We start from the raw sequence: 19323 nt of genomic DNA on the forward strand, positions 1-19323 counted from the left end.
CACCCAGCTCTCTCTGGGAAGTACAGTGCTTCTTGCTTGCTGCAGCAGCAGTACCAGGGAAGTCCAGGCTGGCCCTGGAAAGAATTGTGAGGGATTTGGGAGAGTTGGACACGTCATTTCGCATAAAAGCTGCTTCCAGTCACCCTCCCGTGTATCAATGAAGTTGAGGAGCGCAAACCAGGGATATTCCCGAGGCAGCAAAACACTGCGTGTGACTGTGCCCTCATGCCACTTCTTGTTTTGCAGCGGGGCTTCCCTGTAATCAGCTGTCTGTTCTCTACCTTGCTGGTTTTTTTCCTTTTTCCACGACAGGGGGCTTACTGCTTGGGGTGTGATGAGGCTACTGCCTCATTCTATGAGGAGAACAAGAAAAAAGTGAGGTGTGATCTCCCTTCATTAGGTCTTTGTGCACTTAAGACCTCCCAGGTCCTGGTGGGAGATGGTGGGTTTCCAATTCCCTGCACTAAATGGCTCATTGTTGGTGACTAGCCTGAGATTTTCAGAAGACACTAAAAAACACAAACCCTATTTTTTTCTCCTCCTCTAGTATTTTTTTTGTCCTTTCTTTTCTCCATCATTTTTTCCTCTACTTCCTTATTTCTTCCATCACACCCCAGGATTGTGGCCATGCAGGAAAGGCTTGTGGGGTGACAAAGGGCCCTTGCAGCCCTTGGTCACATTGCGTTTCTAACGTGCTTTTCCCACAGATAACCGCCTGCAGGTCAGCCAGACGCACAAGAACCTGACGGTGCTGGAGAACGAGTGGGTGACCCTGGAGTGCCTGGTGAAGAACCGCAGCAGCCCCTCATCCCAGCTCGCGGTGGAGTGGTCCGTGCGGCGGCCGGGCCGCGCCGACAGGGAGGTGCTGGCCTGGCTGAGCCGGCAGAGCACGCTGCACTACGGGGAGCCGGCGGCGCTGGGCGACCTGCGGGGCCGGCTGCACCTGGAGAGCCCGGCCCCGGGCCTGTTCCTGCTCTCCATCCACAACTGCACCGTGCGCAACAGCGGCGACTACGGCTGCCGCGTGGAGGAGTGGCTGCTCGACCCCAGCGAGCGCTGGTACAAGCGCGCCGAGCAGCTCTCCGGGATCAGCACCCTCACCGTCAGGCAGCCAGGTCAGTGAGGTCTGGGGCCATGAGCAGCCTTGTGCCCTCTGGGGCAGACACAAATCTGTCTGGCAGTGACATTGGGATCAGCACCCTCACCGTCAGGCAGCCAGATCAGTGGGGTCTGGGGCCCTGAGCAGCCTTGTGCCCTCTGGGGGCACACATGAATCACCATTTGTCTGGCAGTGGGATCAGCACCCTCACTGTCAGGCAGCCAGATCAGTGGGGTCTGGGGCCCTGAGCAGCCTTGTGCCCTCTGGGGCAGACACAAATCTGTCTGGCAGTGACAGTGGGATCAGCACCCTCACCGTCAGGCAGCCAGGTCAGTGGGGTCTGGGGCCCTGAGCAGCCTTGTGCCCTCTGGGGGCACACACGAATCACCATTTGTCTGGCAGTGGGATCAGCACCCTCACCGTCAGGCAGCCAGGTCAGTGGGGTCTGGGGCTGTGAGCAGCCTTGTGCCTTCTAGGGCACACACACAAATTGCCATCTGTCTGTCAGTGACACTGGGTCCGGGCACAGGGCAGGACCACAGGACAGACCATGCTAATTCCTTTATCTCTGTCTTCTTGATTGCACTCTTTTTTGGAAAGAGTGTAGAGCAAGTTCTGCAAATACAACTAGATGGGCTTGGCATTTTATCATTTACTTTATTTTTCTTCAGCACTTTTGGCAGATTAAATAGGGTAAGCTCCTGATTTTGCACACATTTTGATTGAGAATAGGACGGAAGAAGCTACCTGTGCTTCCCAGGTGTGTGCCTCAGAGGCAAGGTCCTTTCATGAGAAGAGGGCAGTGGAAGGCACACTGCTGAGTCTTACTGAGCTTGCTGTCAACCAGCACCCCCAGTTCCTTTTCTGCAGGGCTGCTCTCTAGCTACTTCTCTCCTAGTTCTACTTGTACATGGTGTTACTTGGACCAGTCAGTTCAACTTGTTAAATTCCATTAATTAAAGTCCAGAGCTCCACTCTATCTAGATCACTTTGTCAGGCCTCTTATCCTTCAAGAGAATCAGCAGCACCTCCCAGTCTGGTATTGTTAGCAATTTGCTAATGGTGCATTCAACTCCTGTATCCAGATCTTTGATAAATATATTAAGCAGCACTGGCCCTAAAACTGAACCTTGAGGAGCAGCACTGGTGACCAGTTACCAGCCAGAAATAGCCCCATTCACTGTGTCCCTTTGAACTCTGCTCTCAGCCAGTTCTTCACCCAGTGCACCATGAACCCCCCATCCCACAGCTGGAATGGTGCTGTGAGGGACAATATGAAAAGCCTTACTGAAATTGAAAAACTGCATCCACTGCTTTCCCTTCATCCACTGACACAGCAGGTGAAACAAGAATATTAAATTATTTAACCAGACTTCTCTGTGAAGCCATGTTGGCTGTGTTGATGACTCCATGGTTCTTTGAATGTCTTTCAGTAGTACCCAGAATAATCTTCTCCATAGTTTTTCCAGGAACTGAGATCAGGCTAACAGGTCTGTAGTCTCCTGTGTCTTCCCTCATGTCTTTCTTGTAAATTGGAATATATACTGGCCAGCTTCCAGCCAAAAAGCACTTCCAGACTCCCAGGACCCTTGGATATGTTCAGGAGGAGTTCTGCTCTAACACCTGATGAGTCCCATCAGGCCCCATGGACTTGTGGATGCTTGACTGACACAGCTGATCCCTCACAATTCCAGAGTCTGTGGATGGAAAAGTTACTGTTTCTGCACTCATGGTCCTCTGACTCATGGGACTGGGCAGCCCAAGGTCTATCAGTACTATGAAAGACTGAGGCAGAAAAACATTGAATGCCTCTGCTTTTTCTTCATCCCTATTAAATAGGTAACTGTCTTCAACAGGTATCAGTTCAACATTTTCTTCAGACATCTTGTTGCTATTAACAGCTTTTAAAAAGTGCTGACACAAGACTGACTAATTTCAACTTTAACTGAGCTTTTACATTTGTCTCTTCTCCCTGCATATGAGAACTACAGCTGTGTAATCTTCCTGCAGAGCCTCGTTTCCAGACATCATACAATTTCTTCCTCCTCTTGAGCTCCACAAGGAGTTGCTGTTCAGCCAACGTTGCTTGACTTAGGACTCAGTGAAGCTGCCTGCTCCTGTGCTCCCAAAAGGTGGTTCTTAAGACTGACCAGCACTGATGGACTCCTAAACCCTTAAAAGCAGATTCCCAGAGTACTCTGCTAAGTTTTGCCTGTTTTAGCAACAGATAAGATGCAAAGGCAGTTTACCTTGGAAAATACCAATTCCCTAGTTTTTGAGACATATGACTCAAGATTAAATGCCTATCTTAAAGGCCGTAGGACAAATAACAGTACAGTGCTCCTTCTCTGAGTACTTTCCAGCTTCTAAAGCAACCACTCTGCATGTTCTGCAGTGCTTCATGGCTGCCCATTCCAGCAAGGTGTCAGCCTTTTAGCTGTGCAGCAGAGCTGGCAAAAGCATGAGGTTCTGGAAAGATTTTAGTGGTCATTCCTGGCAGAGATTTGTACTGTGGAGGAGGAGCAGGGGACAGCAGAGCTCTTATCAGCCACATCTTTGCTCGGGAACTTTTGCTGGCCAAAGTGGCTTGAGCAGCCAGACCTCCCCAGGCAATCCCTGTGCCGTGCTGGGTTGTCAGTACAGCTCTCCATCCAGTGTGGTAATTGCCAGCCCTGATGGAGGGGATAATGAACAGCAGGAAAAATCTCTGAGGCTCCTCTTGAATTGCAGAAGAATGTGGAGTGGGAAGAAGAGAGGGAGTTGGGAGTTCACTAATTGAAGATTTTTTTTTTTCTAGAAGTGCTTTGTTGTTGTTTGTTTTTGTTTCATAGCAGTCAGTACTTAACAAAATGACTAACTGTGCTTGTGACTCATGTCTCATTAGTGAGGATCTCCAGCCTCATTTGTCAGGGCTATAATCATCAGCAAGGGGGGGAAAAACCTCTCAGCACCTTCAGACACCAATTCTGCTCTTTCTGTTTAACCCGCTAAAGGTGAGGGAGGCTTTGTGTTAGTTTTGACAAGCCATTTCCTTCCCTTCCTCCTTTTTGCATTCGTAGTCCCCAAAATTTCATGACTTAACTCATTCCTGCTTCTGCTCAGGAGTCTTCTTTGGGAAGGTGTGAACTGCAAATACTCATATTGCTTATGGCCTGAAGAGCTCGGGCCTTAATTGAGGTTTTCCTCACGGGACCATTTAAATAGTGTTGGGCAGGTGCTGTCATGAGAAGCCCACTGGGCACAGCAGCTCTGTGGCTGATGAGAGCTGAGGGACAGCAGCTCCCTCCTGAGAGACACCCAGGGTCTGCACAAGGGAGGGCTTGCCCAGCTCTCCTCACTGGAGAAGAAAGTGCCTCTCTCTTTGGTGAGTTATTGACTTGCCCTTCCTGCTCAGCTCAGCTTTGGAAAAGGCTTTTTAATCTTTAAATGGAAGCTTAGATCCAGACTGATTGTCATCCCTGGAGTATGTGCTCCCTGGCAAGATGACTAAACCAAATGTTAATTGCTCTTGAAGTCAGCCTTTAATCAACTCATCGTGGGTTCTGGCCACTGTGTCTCAGTTAGGTAAAAACATCTCTTTAGCCTTGCAACAAGCACTAGAGGAAAAAAAAGAGGAAGACTTTAGGAGCATCCTTGCTGCATCAGTGTTGAGACCATCTCTGTGGAGGAACCTCTTACCTAAGGACTTTCCAAGCTGCTGGAAAAGGTCTTCTCTTCTGTCATAATGATTTTCAAGTCCTTTGAGCACTCTCAGAGAAATAAAAAGCAGGAAGTGCAATGTTCTGTGCAGCAGTGTCTGGGGAGGAATAGCACATGCACCAAACCTTGGTATCCCGACACATTGCATGTCTGGATGAGCTGCCCAGCTTTCTCCTCTCATCCCTTAGCTGGGGTGAGGGTGGGCAGGGGTAGGAGGGTGCTTTCAGCCAGCACCTGTTTGACCCTGTGCCAGATGGTGAATGGTGAGGTGAGGATGCTGTGCCTGCAGGGTTGGCCTCAGCGGTCCCTGTGAGTCTTGGCAGGCTGCATCAAGATTGGGGTTTTGCTTGGATTGTTCCCAGCACCAGAGTCATGACAGTTTGTGTTGAGATAGAGTGGTTTTGATGATATCTCAGCACTCACCTCTTGATTTTTGTCATCTTGTCATCTCAGATCCCACCCTGCAGGTGGACACAGCCACGGCCAACCTCACGGTGCAGGAGAAGGAGTCCTTCCCTCTGGACTGCAGCATCCTGTCCCGCTCCAGCCCCGAGTCCCACTTTGCAGTGACGTGGTACAGCCTGCGGGCCAAGGAGGCGGGCGACCACGCGGAGCAGGGGGAGGAGGAAGAGGAGGAGGAGGAGAGGGAAGCGGTGCTGAGTGTGGGCCCTGATGCCATCTTCAGCCCCGAGGCTGGCCGCTGGGAGGGCCGCCTGCGCTTCCAGAGGCTTTCGGCAGTGCTTTTCCGGCTGACGGTGCTGCAGGCCGGCGCTGCCGACACCGGCAACTACTCGTGCCGAGTGGAGGAGTGGCTGGCGCATCCCAACGGCGTCTGGTACCGGCTGGCCCAGGAGGAGTCGGGGATGGTGGCTGTGCACGTGCAGGATGCAGGTGAGAACTGCTGGTGACTGTCTGGGGCCGTGGCCCTGGCATCCCCTGCATCCCCTGTTCGACCAAGATGAAAAGACCAAGGAGTGAGTGGGACTGACGCACGTCTGTGGTGCTGGTACTTCTCCAATCAGCTCAAGGGTTCATAAGATACTATAAAATCTCCACCAGGGAGGACTGTGATATTTTTGGGGTTTTTAGGATGAAGGAGGAATTGAGAGTTTGACTCTGTTTTTTTAGGAGGTTAATTTATTATTGCATTCTATTCTATTAAAGAACGTTATACTAAAATTATATTAAAGAATAGAGAAAGGATACTTACAGAAGGTTATAAAGAATAATTATGAAAATTCGTGATTGTTTTTGACACAGTTGGATGGTGATTGGTCATTAAGTTGACCAAATTAAACTATTTGGTCATTATAGTTTGATGACCAAACTGGGGCAACTGTGGTGCTGGTACTTTTCCAATCAGCTCAAGGGTTTATAAGATACTGTAAAATCTCCACCAGGGAGGACTGTGGTATTTTTGGGATTTTTAGGACGAAGGAGGAATTGAGAATTTGACTCTATGTTTTTAGAAGGATGTTATTCTATTCTATTCTATTCAAGAATGTTATACTAAAATTATATTAAAGAATAGACAAAGGATACCTATAGAAGGCTATAAAGAATGATTATGAAAATTCGTCATTGTTTTTAGAGTTTTGATGCAGTTGGATGATGATTGGTCATTAAGTTAAAACAATTTACATGAAACCAATTAAACAACTGCTTGTTGGATAAATAATTAGATAATTATTATTTTCATTTTTTTCTGAAGCTTCTCAGCTTCCCAAAAAAAATCCTAAACAAAAAAAAATTTCCAAAAAGTATAACAGTAACCGAGGACTATCACTCATTATGGCATGAAACATGAAACATGGCACTCATTATGGCATGAAACATCCCCCGTTAGAACTTTGTGTTCCAACACTGTTATTTTTCCCAGAGCTCCACCTCCTGCTTTACATGGAATAATGAGCATCTGGTTTTCTATGTTTCTGAGGAAGTTTGCATGCCCTGATTAGAGAGAAACCATGAAATGTGACCAGCCTGTGTCTCTTTCCAGGCTCCACGCTGCAGTCTGTCATCTGCTCCAATGACGCCCTCTTCTACTTTGTGTTCTTCTACCCCTTCCCCATCTTTGGCATCTTGATCATCACCATCCTCCTGGTGCGGTTCAAGAGCCGAAACTCCAGCAAGAACTCGGAGGGCAAGAATGGGGTTCCCTTGCTGTGGATCAAAGAGCCTCACCTCAACTACTCTCCCACTTGCCTAGAGCCACCAGTCCTCAGCATCCACCCGGGAACCATGGACTAAAGAGGCAGAGACACCTGTAGGGACGCACAGAGGGAGAGAAGTAGAGATACACCGGGAGCCCTGAGGAGCACAGTGGGGTTTTTTGTTCTTGTTGCATTTGTTTCAGTCTCTGTGCTCCGACACAGTGGCTGAGCTCTGCGCAGCCACCAGGAGCAGGAAGGTCCAAGGCTTCTTCCAGCACCTGTGGGAACATACCCCCTCACCCCAATGGACAGAGGCACTTGCTGTACATAGCAGATGTTCCTCTCGGACTAATTTGACTCACATCAGTTGCTGTCTTTTGGGCTGTTGCTTTTTTATCATTTATTTTTTGGTCACTCAAAGAACTGTAGACTTTCCCTGCCCTCCACACAGTGTGGAGTTCCCAGGGGGTATTTGGTCCTAGGATGATCTCTTTGGAACTAAACGTATATGTTTTCCAAAACAGACTGTTTTTCCTTCTCAGACTCAGTGCCACAGTGAAGAAGATCTTTTCCCAAGGTGCACTGAGCTAACTCCTCCCTCTTCCAAAACAGACAAAGCCAGGTCTGTCCCCAGAGGGGTTAACTGGGCTGTCTGTCAAGAGGTTAATTTCAAAGACTGGCTGTAGCCTCAGCATCTTCTTGCCTCCACCTTACTCCTTTTCTCAGGAGGGAGCAATTCACTTTTTGGGAGTGTTCCCAGGTCTTGGAGAGACTGAATATTGAGCGTGCTTGCGGTCAGGACAAAAGCAGTTGAGTTTGTCTCATGGAACTGAAGGGGGGAAAGGAAGGACACCTGAAAGTCCTGACTGTGTTGTAGCAAAGAGGGTCCTTGTATGGCCTCACCAGAGTCATGCTCCTCCCTGGTGTCCATGCTGCCACCTCAGATGAGGCAGATCTCCTCTGTGCCCCAGTCATTTGGGAATGGGAGGCTTAATCCAGTCTCTGAAGGCTTCAACATGACCAAAGTAAAGACTCTAGGAAGGAGGAAAGGAGAAGCTCAACGGGTCACCTTCACAGTCCCTGGATGGTTCAGCCAAGGAGCCCAAGTAGCAAACATGCCACGTAGTGGGGACGTGCAGTTAACCACCATGTGTCACGAGTTTTCCTGTGGCTGCACTGCTCTCCAGGGTGAACCTGGACAAAGCAAGGGGCCTGCAGCCCATCAGCACCCTGTGATGTGAAGAGAAATCTTCCCCCTGTGTATATGTGCATCTGCCATTTGTTTCTGAGACTTTAGGAAGAGAATCCATTTCTCCATAAACTCCCCCTCCTGGCAATGTCACCTGCTCTTGTAAGAGTCGCTGTGGCAGGAAATGCTGTTCTTTCTGTGAAAGATATGCTCTTGTGAACCAAACCAGGGCTCTGACCACGTGGGGCACCTGACCCCCTGCACCCCTAATGCCAAGAACCCCTGCCCTGTCCTGTGGAGGAACCGCCTCCTCCCCTGTAAGCGTTCTGTCTGGCGGAAGAAAATGTTTGCCAAAAATGGCCTTTTGTTGTCTTCCTTGATGTCTTCCTGGCAAATCCGGCCATTTCTTTTTTCGCAGCATGGCTGAAGCCAAGCGGGGGCGGATGGGTGCAGCCACAAGAGCCCCCTGCCTCACGTGTGAGAGGTGCCATACCCACAGCCCTTGTCCTCTCCGGAGGGTCGGACTGCTCTTTGGGAGCAGAGGGGACCTCAGCAGATGCTCTGTAGCACTAAGTCAGTAAGACCCTGATGCCTTGATATTTCAGAGGTGGTGAAGCTTCAGGTAGGAGATCTGCACTGTGAAGCCTTGCTCCTGTCTAGGAGAGGTGACCCACGTGGCTGCAGATCATCCTGTGCTAAGGTGTTTGAAGTTGGCCACCTCTGCATCTCCACCAGAACAGGACCGGTTTCTTCTGCTGCTGGGAAGCCCCAGTTTCACTCACCCTCTGTGAAGTCTGCCTCCTGGAGAAGTAACTGCTTCCTGGCCCCAGCATATGCATACAATCACATTCCTATATCTGTACGTATCGCACACCCGCACACTTGTCTTCCCTTTCTGGCTAAGACGTCTGCAAAGAGAGGAGTGGGATGAGAAGTGAATGGAAATGAAGAATTGAGGTGCAAACAGCTGCAGCTGCAAGCCAGTGGCTATTGTTTCCTGACTGTTCTATCTCCTGTATGTACTGCTCCTGGGCAGGAACCACGACTCACTTCAGCTTTAAGGAAGAAGAGAGAATGAAGTCAGTGGGAGCCGTTCTGTCCTGGGAGAGCTCTGCTCTGCTCCTGAGCCACGCTCCTCCTCGCCAGCCTGTCTGCCCCAGAGCACGGCTCTCCTGGAGGCCTGCCACACAGCCCAGCCTTTCCTGGCAAGTGGCTCCCACAGTGGTCCCTGAATGTACCTTGCTGGTGACATTGCTCCATTGCTCTGGCAGTGTGTTGCCCAGTCTCAAACTTCTCTCAGTTTTTATAAGGCAGCCTCTTCCTGTAATCACTTTTGACACAAAGCTTTTCAAAGCACTCTCTCTGCAGTAACTGTCTGTAATGAACCCAAGAAGAAAGAGAGAGACCCTATCCATGCATGATGTGGAAAAATGTTTGGGATTTTTAAAAAAAGAAAAAAGTGAAAAAAAACCCAACAAAAACTTTGTACTATGTTGCACTAAAACATGTTTTATACAACACACCCGAGAGCTGTAGTAAACTGTGTTGAAATTGTGAATACTATTGCTGCTGGTTTTTGTCAGATCTGGGCTTTTATTATTCCTTTATGTACACTCAGAACATAAAGGTGTGCTGAGGCCCTGCTCCTGGGAACCCTCTTCCTCTGCTCCTACTCCTTGATGCAGTAACTTCTCCCCCTACCACTGGTAGCACATCTCCTCTCTGCTGCAGCTGGAGCTTGCAGATACCTGGCACCTCTGATTTCATACCCCATCCAACCCTCAGCCCATGCCATAATAGAATAGAATATTTAACAGAGGTCTATCAGGACTTTTTATTGAACACACTCATTTTGAAATTGTTCTGAAAACAGTAGAAGTACTTTGCTGTGTCATAGTCTGGATTTGAAGAAAAACCTTATTTTCATAGAATTATGCGTAGCAAATGTTAAGCAAATTACTTTTAGTAACCTTGATGAAAGCAGAATATAGTTCACTACAGAAGCTGATGAAGCTGAGGTACAATGCAACCTATTTAATTCTCCTTACCCACTTTGCCTTAAGTAAGGATTTGGTCAGGAGTCCTGAATTCTCCCATATTCACTGAAATAGGCAAGTAGCATGATGCATTGTACGTGTATTGCAGGAGTGGTGTAGAATTGGGTTTAAGGTTGGGTTTGGGGGTTTTTTCCACATTCATTTGAAACAAAAAACATCCTCTGCTAAAATAATTTTATAAAAAAGCTCTGTTGCCCCCAGACACAATCGGCTGCTTTTGCCCGATGCTGGTTTGGGGGGTTTCAGTGGGGTTTGCTGCCTGTCCTGCTGCTGCAGCAGGCCCAGCAAGGCTGCTGTGGGTGCTCCTGCTCCCCTTGAGGACCACACGATGTGCAGCCACCCTGCAGCACAGGAGGGATGTCTGGGGCACCACTGTGTGTTCCCATCAAACCACCAGCCCCAAACTAGCACCGATGTGGCCTCCCCACTGAAGCCAGCACACGAATTAGTACGAATCCCAGGATGTCTTTAATAATATAGTATGGGTGGAAGGGGATTTTGTCACAGTCTGAGGGGATGCCTAGTGGGTTATTTGAGCCTGTTTCATGGAGGAAGGTGAGATGGACGAGTGTGGGGCCTACAATGACAAATGAGAGGAGGAAATGAAGGGCAAAGAATCGAGGTAGTGTGGGGTTATCGACAGAGAACCCACCTGAGCTTCATTTGACTGGTGTTTGTCCAATGTAGGGGATAGCTGAGAATAGGTTTGTGATTACAGTAGCCCCTCAGAATGACATTTGATCTCATGGTAGAGAAGAGGCAAGTGTGGCTCTGGCTTACATTCTCAAGATTTAATCTGGCAGCTTTGCAAACCAAGCGAGAGAGCACGGGACAGCTGCTGAGTAAGTGTGCCTGTGGTGTGGCTGCCATCTCCTGCCTACAGTATGCTGTACAAGTCCTTGGCCACCTTCTCCAGGCGCTCCTTGTACTCCAGGTGGGCGTAGAGGTTGGGGGGAACGCCCTTGAAGGCGTGGATGACGCCCCACCAGCTGGCGGCGATGGCAGCCGTGGAGTCGCTGTCCCCGCCGTGGAAGAAGGCGCGGTGAGCCAGCTCCGTCCAGGAGTCCCCTGCGCCCAGCAGGGCGTCGTAGGCGATCATGGGCGCGTCGTGCCCGCTGCTGCCGCCCCAGCCGCTGTAGCTGAGCGAGGTGTAGAACGAGTCTCTCTCTTCCACGCCGTACTTGGCCGGGAATTTGGGTGATGAGACCCCGTCCGAGATGCCTCTCTCCTCCAGGTATTTTTTCCACTTGTCTTCAAAGTAATACCTGCCAAACACGAGGGGATGGAGCGGCTGTAAGTTGTCCCAGGGCAGCAGCACACAGCTGAGGACCGCGCAGGCGCCAGCAGAAAACGCACCACGTCACCAGCCCGGAGCAAGGGCTCAGCAAAATGGCAGGCGGCCCCCATTTGTCAAAACTAGGAGCATGATTTACGGTAAGAGGCACAAGGACAAGTTTCAGTGAGTTAGATTTCCCCTCCCTCCAGTCACATGGGAGTAGGCAGCCCAGCACCTGCAGGATTCAAAGGCTCAGAGTGAGAACTGAGTCATCCTCCCAAATTCAGAGCAGATCTACCTCTGTGTGCCCCTGCACACAGAGGTGCAGTGAATATGCAGATTTGGTTATAACTTTCAAAGTGAGCTCAGCCCTAAGCTTGATGCTGTTCCCCAGCCCCGCTTGCCATCTTTCATAAGACCACAGTTGCATGAGATGACAAGTCTACCTACTTCATACTGGATCCAAAAAATGGTCACTAGTACCTGACCCAAACACAATCCGCCTTTTTTTTCGCCTCCTAAGTTAAGGTACTCTGGATTAATTTGATACTGTGCCAGGTGTGGGCCCCCCTAGGAGTCTGCCATAATGTGATTACTGAAACCTAAGTATGAGCAGAGCTCGCCCTGTGGTACAAGGCCTTTAAGAAATGGCAGTGCAGGGAATGCAGCTCACCATTGCTCCATGTTCTCCTTCACATAGAAGCCGGATTCCTGCACGTAGGCTTTTGCCCGTGGCAGCACCTCCACGAGCCCCTTCCCCCAGGCCACGGGGGGCACGCCGTTCACCGCGTAAGCCGTGAAGAGGGCTGAGGCCAGGGCCCCCAGGTAGCCGGTGGGGTGGTGGTGGGTCATGCGGCCGCTCTCGATGCTGACCCGGATCAGCGTGTCCAGCTGGGCGGGCCGGTAGAAGCGCAGCCCGATGCACATGGCGCGCATGGCGGCCCCGCAGCCCCCTGCCCGCGGGCTGAACGGGATCCGCCAGCCGTCGGGCTGCCCCGGAGCCAGCTTCCTGGTGCTTTCCATAGACATGGCACCTGGAGACAGAGCCCGAGGGAAGGGGGAAACACAAACATCAGCAGGAGGCAGCTTGGGAACGGGGGAAGACAGGCAGGGCACCGGGGAAGAAAGCATCGCTCTGTGTAAGGGATTTGAGCTTCCTTTTAAAACTGTAAGTTGTCTGCTCACATGCATATCCTGCCTTAAACTGCTGGAGCAACCTATGTCCTCCCCAGCAGACCTGATAATTTTTGTTTATGAAAGCAATTAAAAGGTCTAGGGGGTAGGAAACACCTCACTGCTCATTTTCTGACATGGCTTATATTTACATTTTGTGTTATCCAAAAAAGCCATATATACTAATAGATATATACGCACATACCTAGATATCTCTTTCTCTGTAAACAGAAAGGTTTGTAGGATCTCTGACACAAGGCCAGTCTAGGTAACTGTTTTTTCACAGGACTTGGAAAGGCAGAGACCCCACAAGCTCCTCATTTGCCTCAGTAATAGAAAATGTACTGGTAGAAAATGTTTTCCATCTCTCCCTTGCTGTACTTTAAGTCCAACAGGAAGCCTTGAGTGTAGCACCTGTCTCACCTCAACACGGTCTGCATGATTGGCTCTACTGTACTCCTCTTTCAAAAGCTTAGGAGCAGCTGTATTAGGTGGGACCAAAGGTTTGTCCAGCTCACTAGTTCATCTCCAAACACTGCCACTAAAGGGTAACTACAGAAAGACTGTAAGAAATGTGGCAAGCCCACCTCCATCTCCTTCATATTTCTATTTACTTTTTAAAGAAATGACTCTGTTTCTTCCAGTGCTGCTTCTTCAGACTAACACTTGTTAGTCCAACACATTCATAGGACAAAGAAAACACACCCAAATTTCAAAGCCCAGCCAGTTTCCCCAGCCAAGACAGTGAAATGTTTTGAGAGCCAAGCCCAAATGCTTGTATGTAAAGAAGAAATAGGTTTGGAACACTGAATTATCTTTGATTCTCTTCTACCTTGCTTTTTTTCCTCCTAGTCTTCTCTTCTGGCCCGACTGTAAATACTTCTTTTCCAGAAGGAAGGTAAATCAAGGCAGGTTTTGAGCAGCTTCATTTAAGTTTTAATGTGCTGGACAGTGGCAAAGGTGAGCTCAACAGAGTAACCCCAGTGTGCTGAGTCCTCTCTCAGACACACAGGATAACAGCAGCAGCTGGCTGTTATCACACCCCCAAAACTAGACTTTGTTCCCTCACTGGGATGGGTAGCTGATGAACTTGCAGGTGCTCTGTTACTTTGGAAGTCAAACTAAATAGAATAGAGTAGCAAGGAAGAAGCCTGGTCAAGCAAATTCACCTCACTTTGGTGCAACTCAGTCACCATGATCTGTGACCTTGCTCATCACAGCCAGGTACTGCACTGAGTCCCCTGCAGGGCTCTGGGCTTCTGCACTTCCATGTACATGTTTGGCAGTAGGGTTTAGTCTATGGCATAGTCTAGCTTGTTTTACCTGCATTTACAGCCCCTCTGTAACTGAAATATCTCCAAATCCAAGCACAGCTTTAAGACTGGCTTCTGGACATATGCTAAAAATAACTAAGGGCTGGTCACTGTCAGGAATAATGTCATGTGCTGGGCCAAGTGTCTTTAGCTATACTGGGACCAGTCACAACCAGCCTCTAACTGAAGTGTCTGTGAGTTTGCTTTTAGGATGTGTCAGTGTGGGAACATGTCCAAGCCTCTAAATTTCATGTACTTTACTAATTCAGTGCTGGCTGCTGTGTATCAAAATTGTTAAGAGGAATAGCAGCATAATTTCTAACTTCATGATGACTAACAGAAAATTGAGGCATTTTTCTGAAAATCTCACCTTACCAAGCATTGAACCCAGTGACCTGTAACAGGACATTAAAATGAACCTGTCAAACAAAGCCACATTTTTAAAAAGCTGTGCCAACTACTCTATTTGTCAATTCTCGTAAAAGAGAACTTCTTCCAGGAAAGCCAGGGGGAAGGGAGAGAGCACAGGGACTAAGGAAGTTTAAAATCAAAATCTGCATAACAAAAGTAAAGATTACTCTTGCTGAAACTTTGAGAAAATAATTTCTTCAAGACCTGTCTGGGCAGGCTGAGACCACACACCTCAGTGCTTGATAAAAAGTGAGATTGTTCTTGCACTAATTGTAGCTAAAATAAAAGGGAAGATGACGAGGCTTTAAATGGAAAGAAAGACTGGTTATTTTGCAATACAATTTGCTTGCAGCTTTATGCCTGTGCATATTATTTTAGGAAATGACTACTGATAACTTGCAAGTGGAAAAAATTGTGTAAACCAGTGTATGACAATGTGTATACCAAACCAGTGTATGAGAGCTAAGACTTACAATTTATGAAGTATTACAAGTAGTATCCCTCACACTTTTAAACAGTTAAAATATTAAAACATTGGAAAGTCAATTTAGGAAGACTTAAGATGGAATCACATCAGGTCTCTTTTTTTTAAAAATAGGTTTTAAAAAAACTGCTGTGGGGAGTTTTTGAATTAGCAAATTGTTTTGGAAATCCTTTACGTCCAGGTTAGAAATCCTTTGCACTAACAAGAGGAAATTAAAAGTAACCTAAGCATGGTACTGGTCTAAGGAAAAAAGAAATACAAGGAAAAAGTAGTGTGTGAATTAGGGCAACCTGAAAAAGTTTCAAGAACAGCTGGACTCAATTTTTGGGATAGGACCAAGACTCTCCAGGTAACAGTTGTTTGGGATTGATCAGTACACATAAAAAAAGGTGAGTTAAAGAAACCACACAGTGGTAAATGATTCCAAAGGGAGAGGACTAGGACCAGTTTTGAAGCAGAAGGTTTCCTGAAGAAGTGCTTTAGTTGTACCATGAAAAAAGAAGTATGTCTGTGCTTGTGTTGCTTAATTCACTGGCTTTGTCATCTGCAAGGAACAATGAATGTGGGGCTGTGGCACATCACAAATAGCAGCAGTGGGTGTAGGGATTACCTTGTTGAATTACTACCCCAGAGTTCTCTCCTGGGGCTGTGTCCCTGAGGGACCCTGCTGTGGCTGTCCTGTGACTCAGAACGTTGTGGGAATCCCTTTGTTACTGCAGCTTTGGGTTTTCAGGTCTGGACTGCCTCATGTGAGCCAACAATGTGACTTTCCCCCACTGTTCTAAGGAAATCTCTTCTGTGTTGGGCAAAAGTTCCAACAGCAACTTTCCATTCTCAGCCTTCAGAGCTGCAATTCCCTGGTGAGTACTTAGGCCAGAAGAGCTCCACCCTGGGTTATGTTCTCAGTTAAAATCCATTTATTCTCAACTGCCAAAAGAAGTTATTGGCATGCAGCTTTTATCATTAGGACTTATCAATATGCCATGGAGAATCCAGACAGCTTTTCAGGGTATGGATTAGGTGTTCCCTTCAGTGGGAATTAAACTGCCAAGGATCAGGATTTAAACTCTCAGAGCTGAATGCCTTTCATACCTGCAGCAGGAGCAATTCTGATTGCAAAATTTTTAATTGTCTTTGGATCCACTAAACAATGTGCATTTCTTTTTTTTACCTAGATAATCTGACCTGACCTTGTCACTCCTCTTAATGTCCATAGCAAGTTTGCTTTCAAATCATCACTTCCAGGAAAAGGAATTCTTTTGGGCATATTGCAGCTCAGTTTAGTCACAGAAGGAATGCAGTAGGTGTGATATTATCCCTAGATATTATTTACTAATATTTAAATTTTAGGTTCTTCTCCTTTTCATCTTAGATCCTTCCAGGTGCTGTCTCACTGGCAGCTGTGGTTAATCCATCTTGGCTGAGGGAACTAAACCATGCTGCTTCACCACAACTGCCATGAATCTCTTGAAAGTTTCATCTGCCACCTTCAGCTGTCCTGACAAGCATCATTACCTCTTCCTAAATATTTTACTAATTAGGCCACTCGAGCAACTGGGAATGTGGGTGTTAAAAAAAAGACTGATAATTTAGTTCTTTACACAAGAACAGGAGCCCACTGTGGAAAGGTAAGCAGAATAAATTCCTGTTCAGGTTTGCAGCCTGGTTTATTTTGGAAATGCACAGCTCCCATACACTATGCTCAGTGGCAAGATTTGGCCTTTCCCATGTTTAATGTCAAGACAGAACACTCTTGACGTACTCTGGCCACTCCAAATAAGCACATCTCAGCATACATACAATTTCAATGTATAAACTTTGCACAGGACTGCTGAATTTGAGTGTTTCCTGGATACTTCGTGCCTCCTGTGCTGGTCAAATTAGAGGCCCAGCCTAAGCAGCTCCAATGTAAATGTAATCCAAGCATCCAGAAGAGCCTGGGCCACCAGCACAGAGACAGATGGAATCCTCAGGGAAGAGCTGGGTCAGGAGGGCAGGAACTACAGGGATATGTTGTACATGTCTTGGCTACTGTAGCCTGTCAAGGTGCCCTTCCTGAATACTGCCAGGCCCACTGCTTGTGACACAAACTCAGCACCAATGTGCCTATGCAGAGAAGAGATGATGGAAGTACAGGGTTCAGAAAAGAACATTGGCCTCACTGACCTGGTGCACAAATCAGGCATGCAGAGCTAGCCACAAACAGGCTTTGGGTTCAATAAGTGTAATTATTCCAAGCAAGGATCTTTATGCCCTTAAATATATTTTACATGTAATTTGTTGTGTTTATGATGAGAAGTTCTGTATTAATTCTGTGGGGTGCATCTCAGGGTGTGCATTACAGTAGCTGAATGTGAATTTTTTAGCCACTGAATGTAGGAATCCCAAGTTCAAAAGCTATCACCCTTCTCGAGGTCAAGCTCAAACACACCCATGTTTTGTAAATGTGAACAAAACAGCATCATTTCCATCTAGTTCAGAGAAGCCCAAACCACTTCAGCTTGCCTTATTCTGTTCTCTTTAGCTCATCCTGAAACAGGTACTGAGTGTGGAACACTTTTCCTTTATGTGAAATACAGTAAACACGCTAAAGAGACAAAAGCAGAGCCGGGGCCAGCCCCAGCTCCGAGCTGCAGGAGAGACATGAGCAACAACAGCACAGCTCTACCCCGACAGCAGGATGGAGGGGTTACCTGGAGCTCTGCCCTCCATGTCATTCATGCACTCCTTGTAGTTCTTTGCAAGCAGAGTGTAGAGATGTGGTAACGTTGGGTTTTTCCCAGCTGCCACCAGAGCTTCGGCCGTGGCCAAGTGCATCACGGTGTCATCGCTGACTATCCAGCCCTGGAGGCTGAGGTTGGCCAGCCCCCCCATGTCTGCCAGCCCCTTGTGGATGACTGGGCCACTCTTCTGGAACTCCCATCTCCCGTTGTAATATGCCACTGTGTCACCAACTGCACTCAGCACCATGGATGCCACATAGTTTTCCACTCCTTTAGGACACATTTTTTGTCCCACAGCTACTCCACTGTAGAAGACACTATGAGAAAGAAAAAGAAGGAGAATGAGAATGAAATCTTTCCCAGTTCAGTATGGGCTTTTCCTGCTAAGCTCCAGCAGGCTGGATACCCTGTCTGTGACACGAGTCTCACTCAGAGGATGTATTTCTTCACAGCACATGGACCCTGTGCACCTACCATGGGTGGGTGTGTGGCAGTTCCTGGGCAGCCCAGCCCTGTACCAGGGGCACCTGGAGATGCTGAGATGCTGGCAGGATAACACTGCATATCCTACCCAGCTCAAAGGCTAAAAACCCAGGGCAGGGCTGCAGGATATGTGACCACAACCATGTTCTCCACCTTTCTGAGTGCATGAGCAAGCTCACTTCAGCACCCAGTGGCTCCTGTACCCTGGAGTAAGGCGAGGCTGACCCTCGGGGGTACAGAAGTGAGGGGTAAGGCTTGGCAGGGCCAGGCCATGGCAGTGACACCTGTCCCTGCTCCTCGGGCAGGCTACAACAGCGGCTGCTCACACAGGCAGCGCCCCCACCCCGCAGGTACTTCAGCCATGAAATGCCAACCACGCCCTCCCCCAGAAACCCTCCGCAGCTCAGGCCTCGCTTCTCCTTTTCGCTGCTCAGAAGCAGAAGCGGCGAACGCCGGCGGCCCCGCCTCAGCCGGGCCCCGGGCCGCTCCCGACCCGCGGCTACTCACACAGCGAGCCCGCCGATCGCCGCCAGCCCGGCCAGCATTCCCGCCGCTCCCAGCACGCTCCGAGCAGCGCACGGGAACCCGCCCCGCTCCATGGGGCGCGGCTCGGCCTCCGCGGCCCTGGGCGCGGCCTGCTGAACCCGGCCCGGGCCGCCCCGCTCAGCCCGGCCATCCGCGGCCGCCCGGGGCGCTGTGACCGGGCACGGCTCCTCCTCGGCAGCGGGGCCGGGCCCTCCCTGCCAGCCCCCCGGGCTCTCCTCGGCGCCCCCGCCGGACTCCGTTCGGCGCCAGCGGACGGACTGGTTGGCATTCATTTTCGGGGCTGCCCTCAGGGGAGCCAGGTTGAGCCCTCGGACTCGAAAGTGAAACAGGGGCAAGGCAACGAACTGTTTCTTTTTTTTAAAAAAGCGCTGATAGCATTTCCCGTGGACGAACAGGCACTCCCTCCTCCTGGCTGAGCAGCCCCTTCCTGATACTGGCTGGATCCCCCTCGGTGTCTGCTCAGGGGACAGGTTTTGGGAGGGTTTTCCTCACTTTTGGGTTGTTTCCCTTCCTTGCTCTGCAGCCTGAGCAGAGCCTCCAGCCTTTGCCAGGAATCTTTTCCCCTGTGCCTACCCCCTTATAGAACCACAGAATTGCTGCTGAAACTGCGAGGAAAACAGGAACTCTGACATCTTTTCAGTGTTAGAAAATCACAGCGTTACTTTATTCAGGCGAGGATGTGCAGTAGAAATTATCATCCACACATATCCGGGTTGC

The 19323-nt window shown here is 48.9% G+C and overlaps 2 protein-coding genes across 2 annotated transcripts in view; one reads left to right on the forward strand and one right to left on the reverse strand.

Annotated features, from left to right (window-relative positions):
- The window catches only part of IGSF3 (immunoglobulin superfamily member 3), a 93501-nt gene extending 83803 nt beyond the window's left edge, over window positions 1–9698 (forward strand). The window contains exons 8-10 of the mRNA XM_059466219.1: window positions 708–1115; window positions 5252–5689; window positions 6798–9698. Of these exons, the coding sequence (XP_059322202.1) occupies window positions 708–1115; window positions 5252–5689; window positions 6798–7048 (1097 nt within the window). The 3' untranslated portion in view covers window positions 7049–9698. The remainder of the gene's footprint in view (window positions 1–707; window positions 1116–5251; window positions 5690–6797) is intronic.
- Window positions 9699–9959: 261 nt separating this feature from the next.
- ADPRH (ADP-ribosylarginine hydrolase) lies at window positions 9960–18878 on the reverse strand. Its single transcript, XM_059466757.1, has 4 exons — window positions 18568–18878; window positions 17548–17894; window positions 12147–12507; window positions 9960–11462 (listed from the first exon to the last, which is right to left on the reverse strand). The coding sequence occupies exons 1-4, from the start codon at window positions 18876–18878 to the stop codon at window positions 11075–11077; spliced, it is 1407 nt and encodes a 468-aa protein (XP_059322740.1). The 3' UTR covers window positions 9960–11074.
- Window positions 18879–19323: the final 445 nt, after the last annotated feature.

The sequence above is a fragment of the Ammospiza nelsoni genome, chromosome 2 (assembly GCF_027579445.1).
Source record: "Ammospiza nelsoni isolate bAmmNel1 chromosome 2, bAmmNel1.pri, whole genome shotgun sequence".
In the NCBI taxonomy this organism is placed as follows: domain Eukaryota; kingdom Metazoa; phylum Chordata; class Aves; order Passeriformes; family Passerellidae; genus Ammospiza; species Ammospiza nelsoni.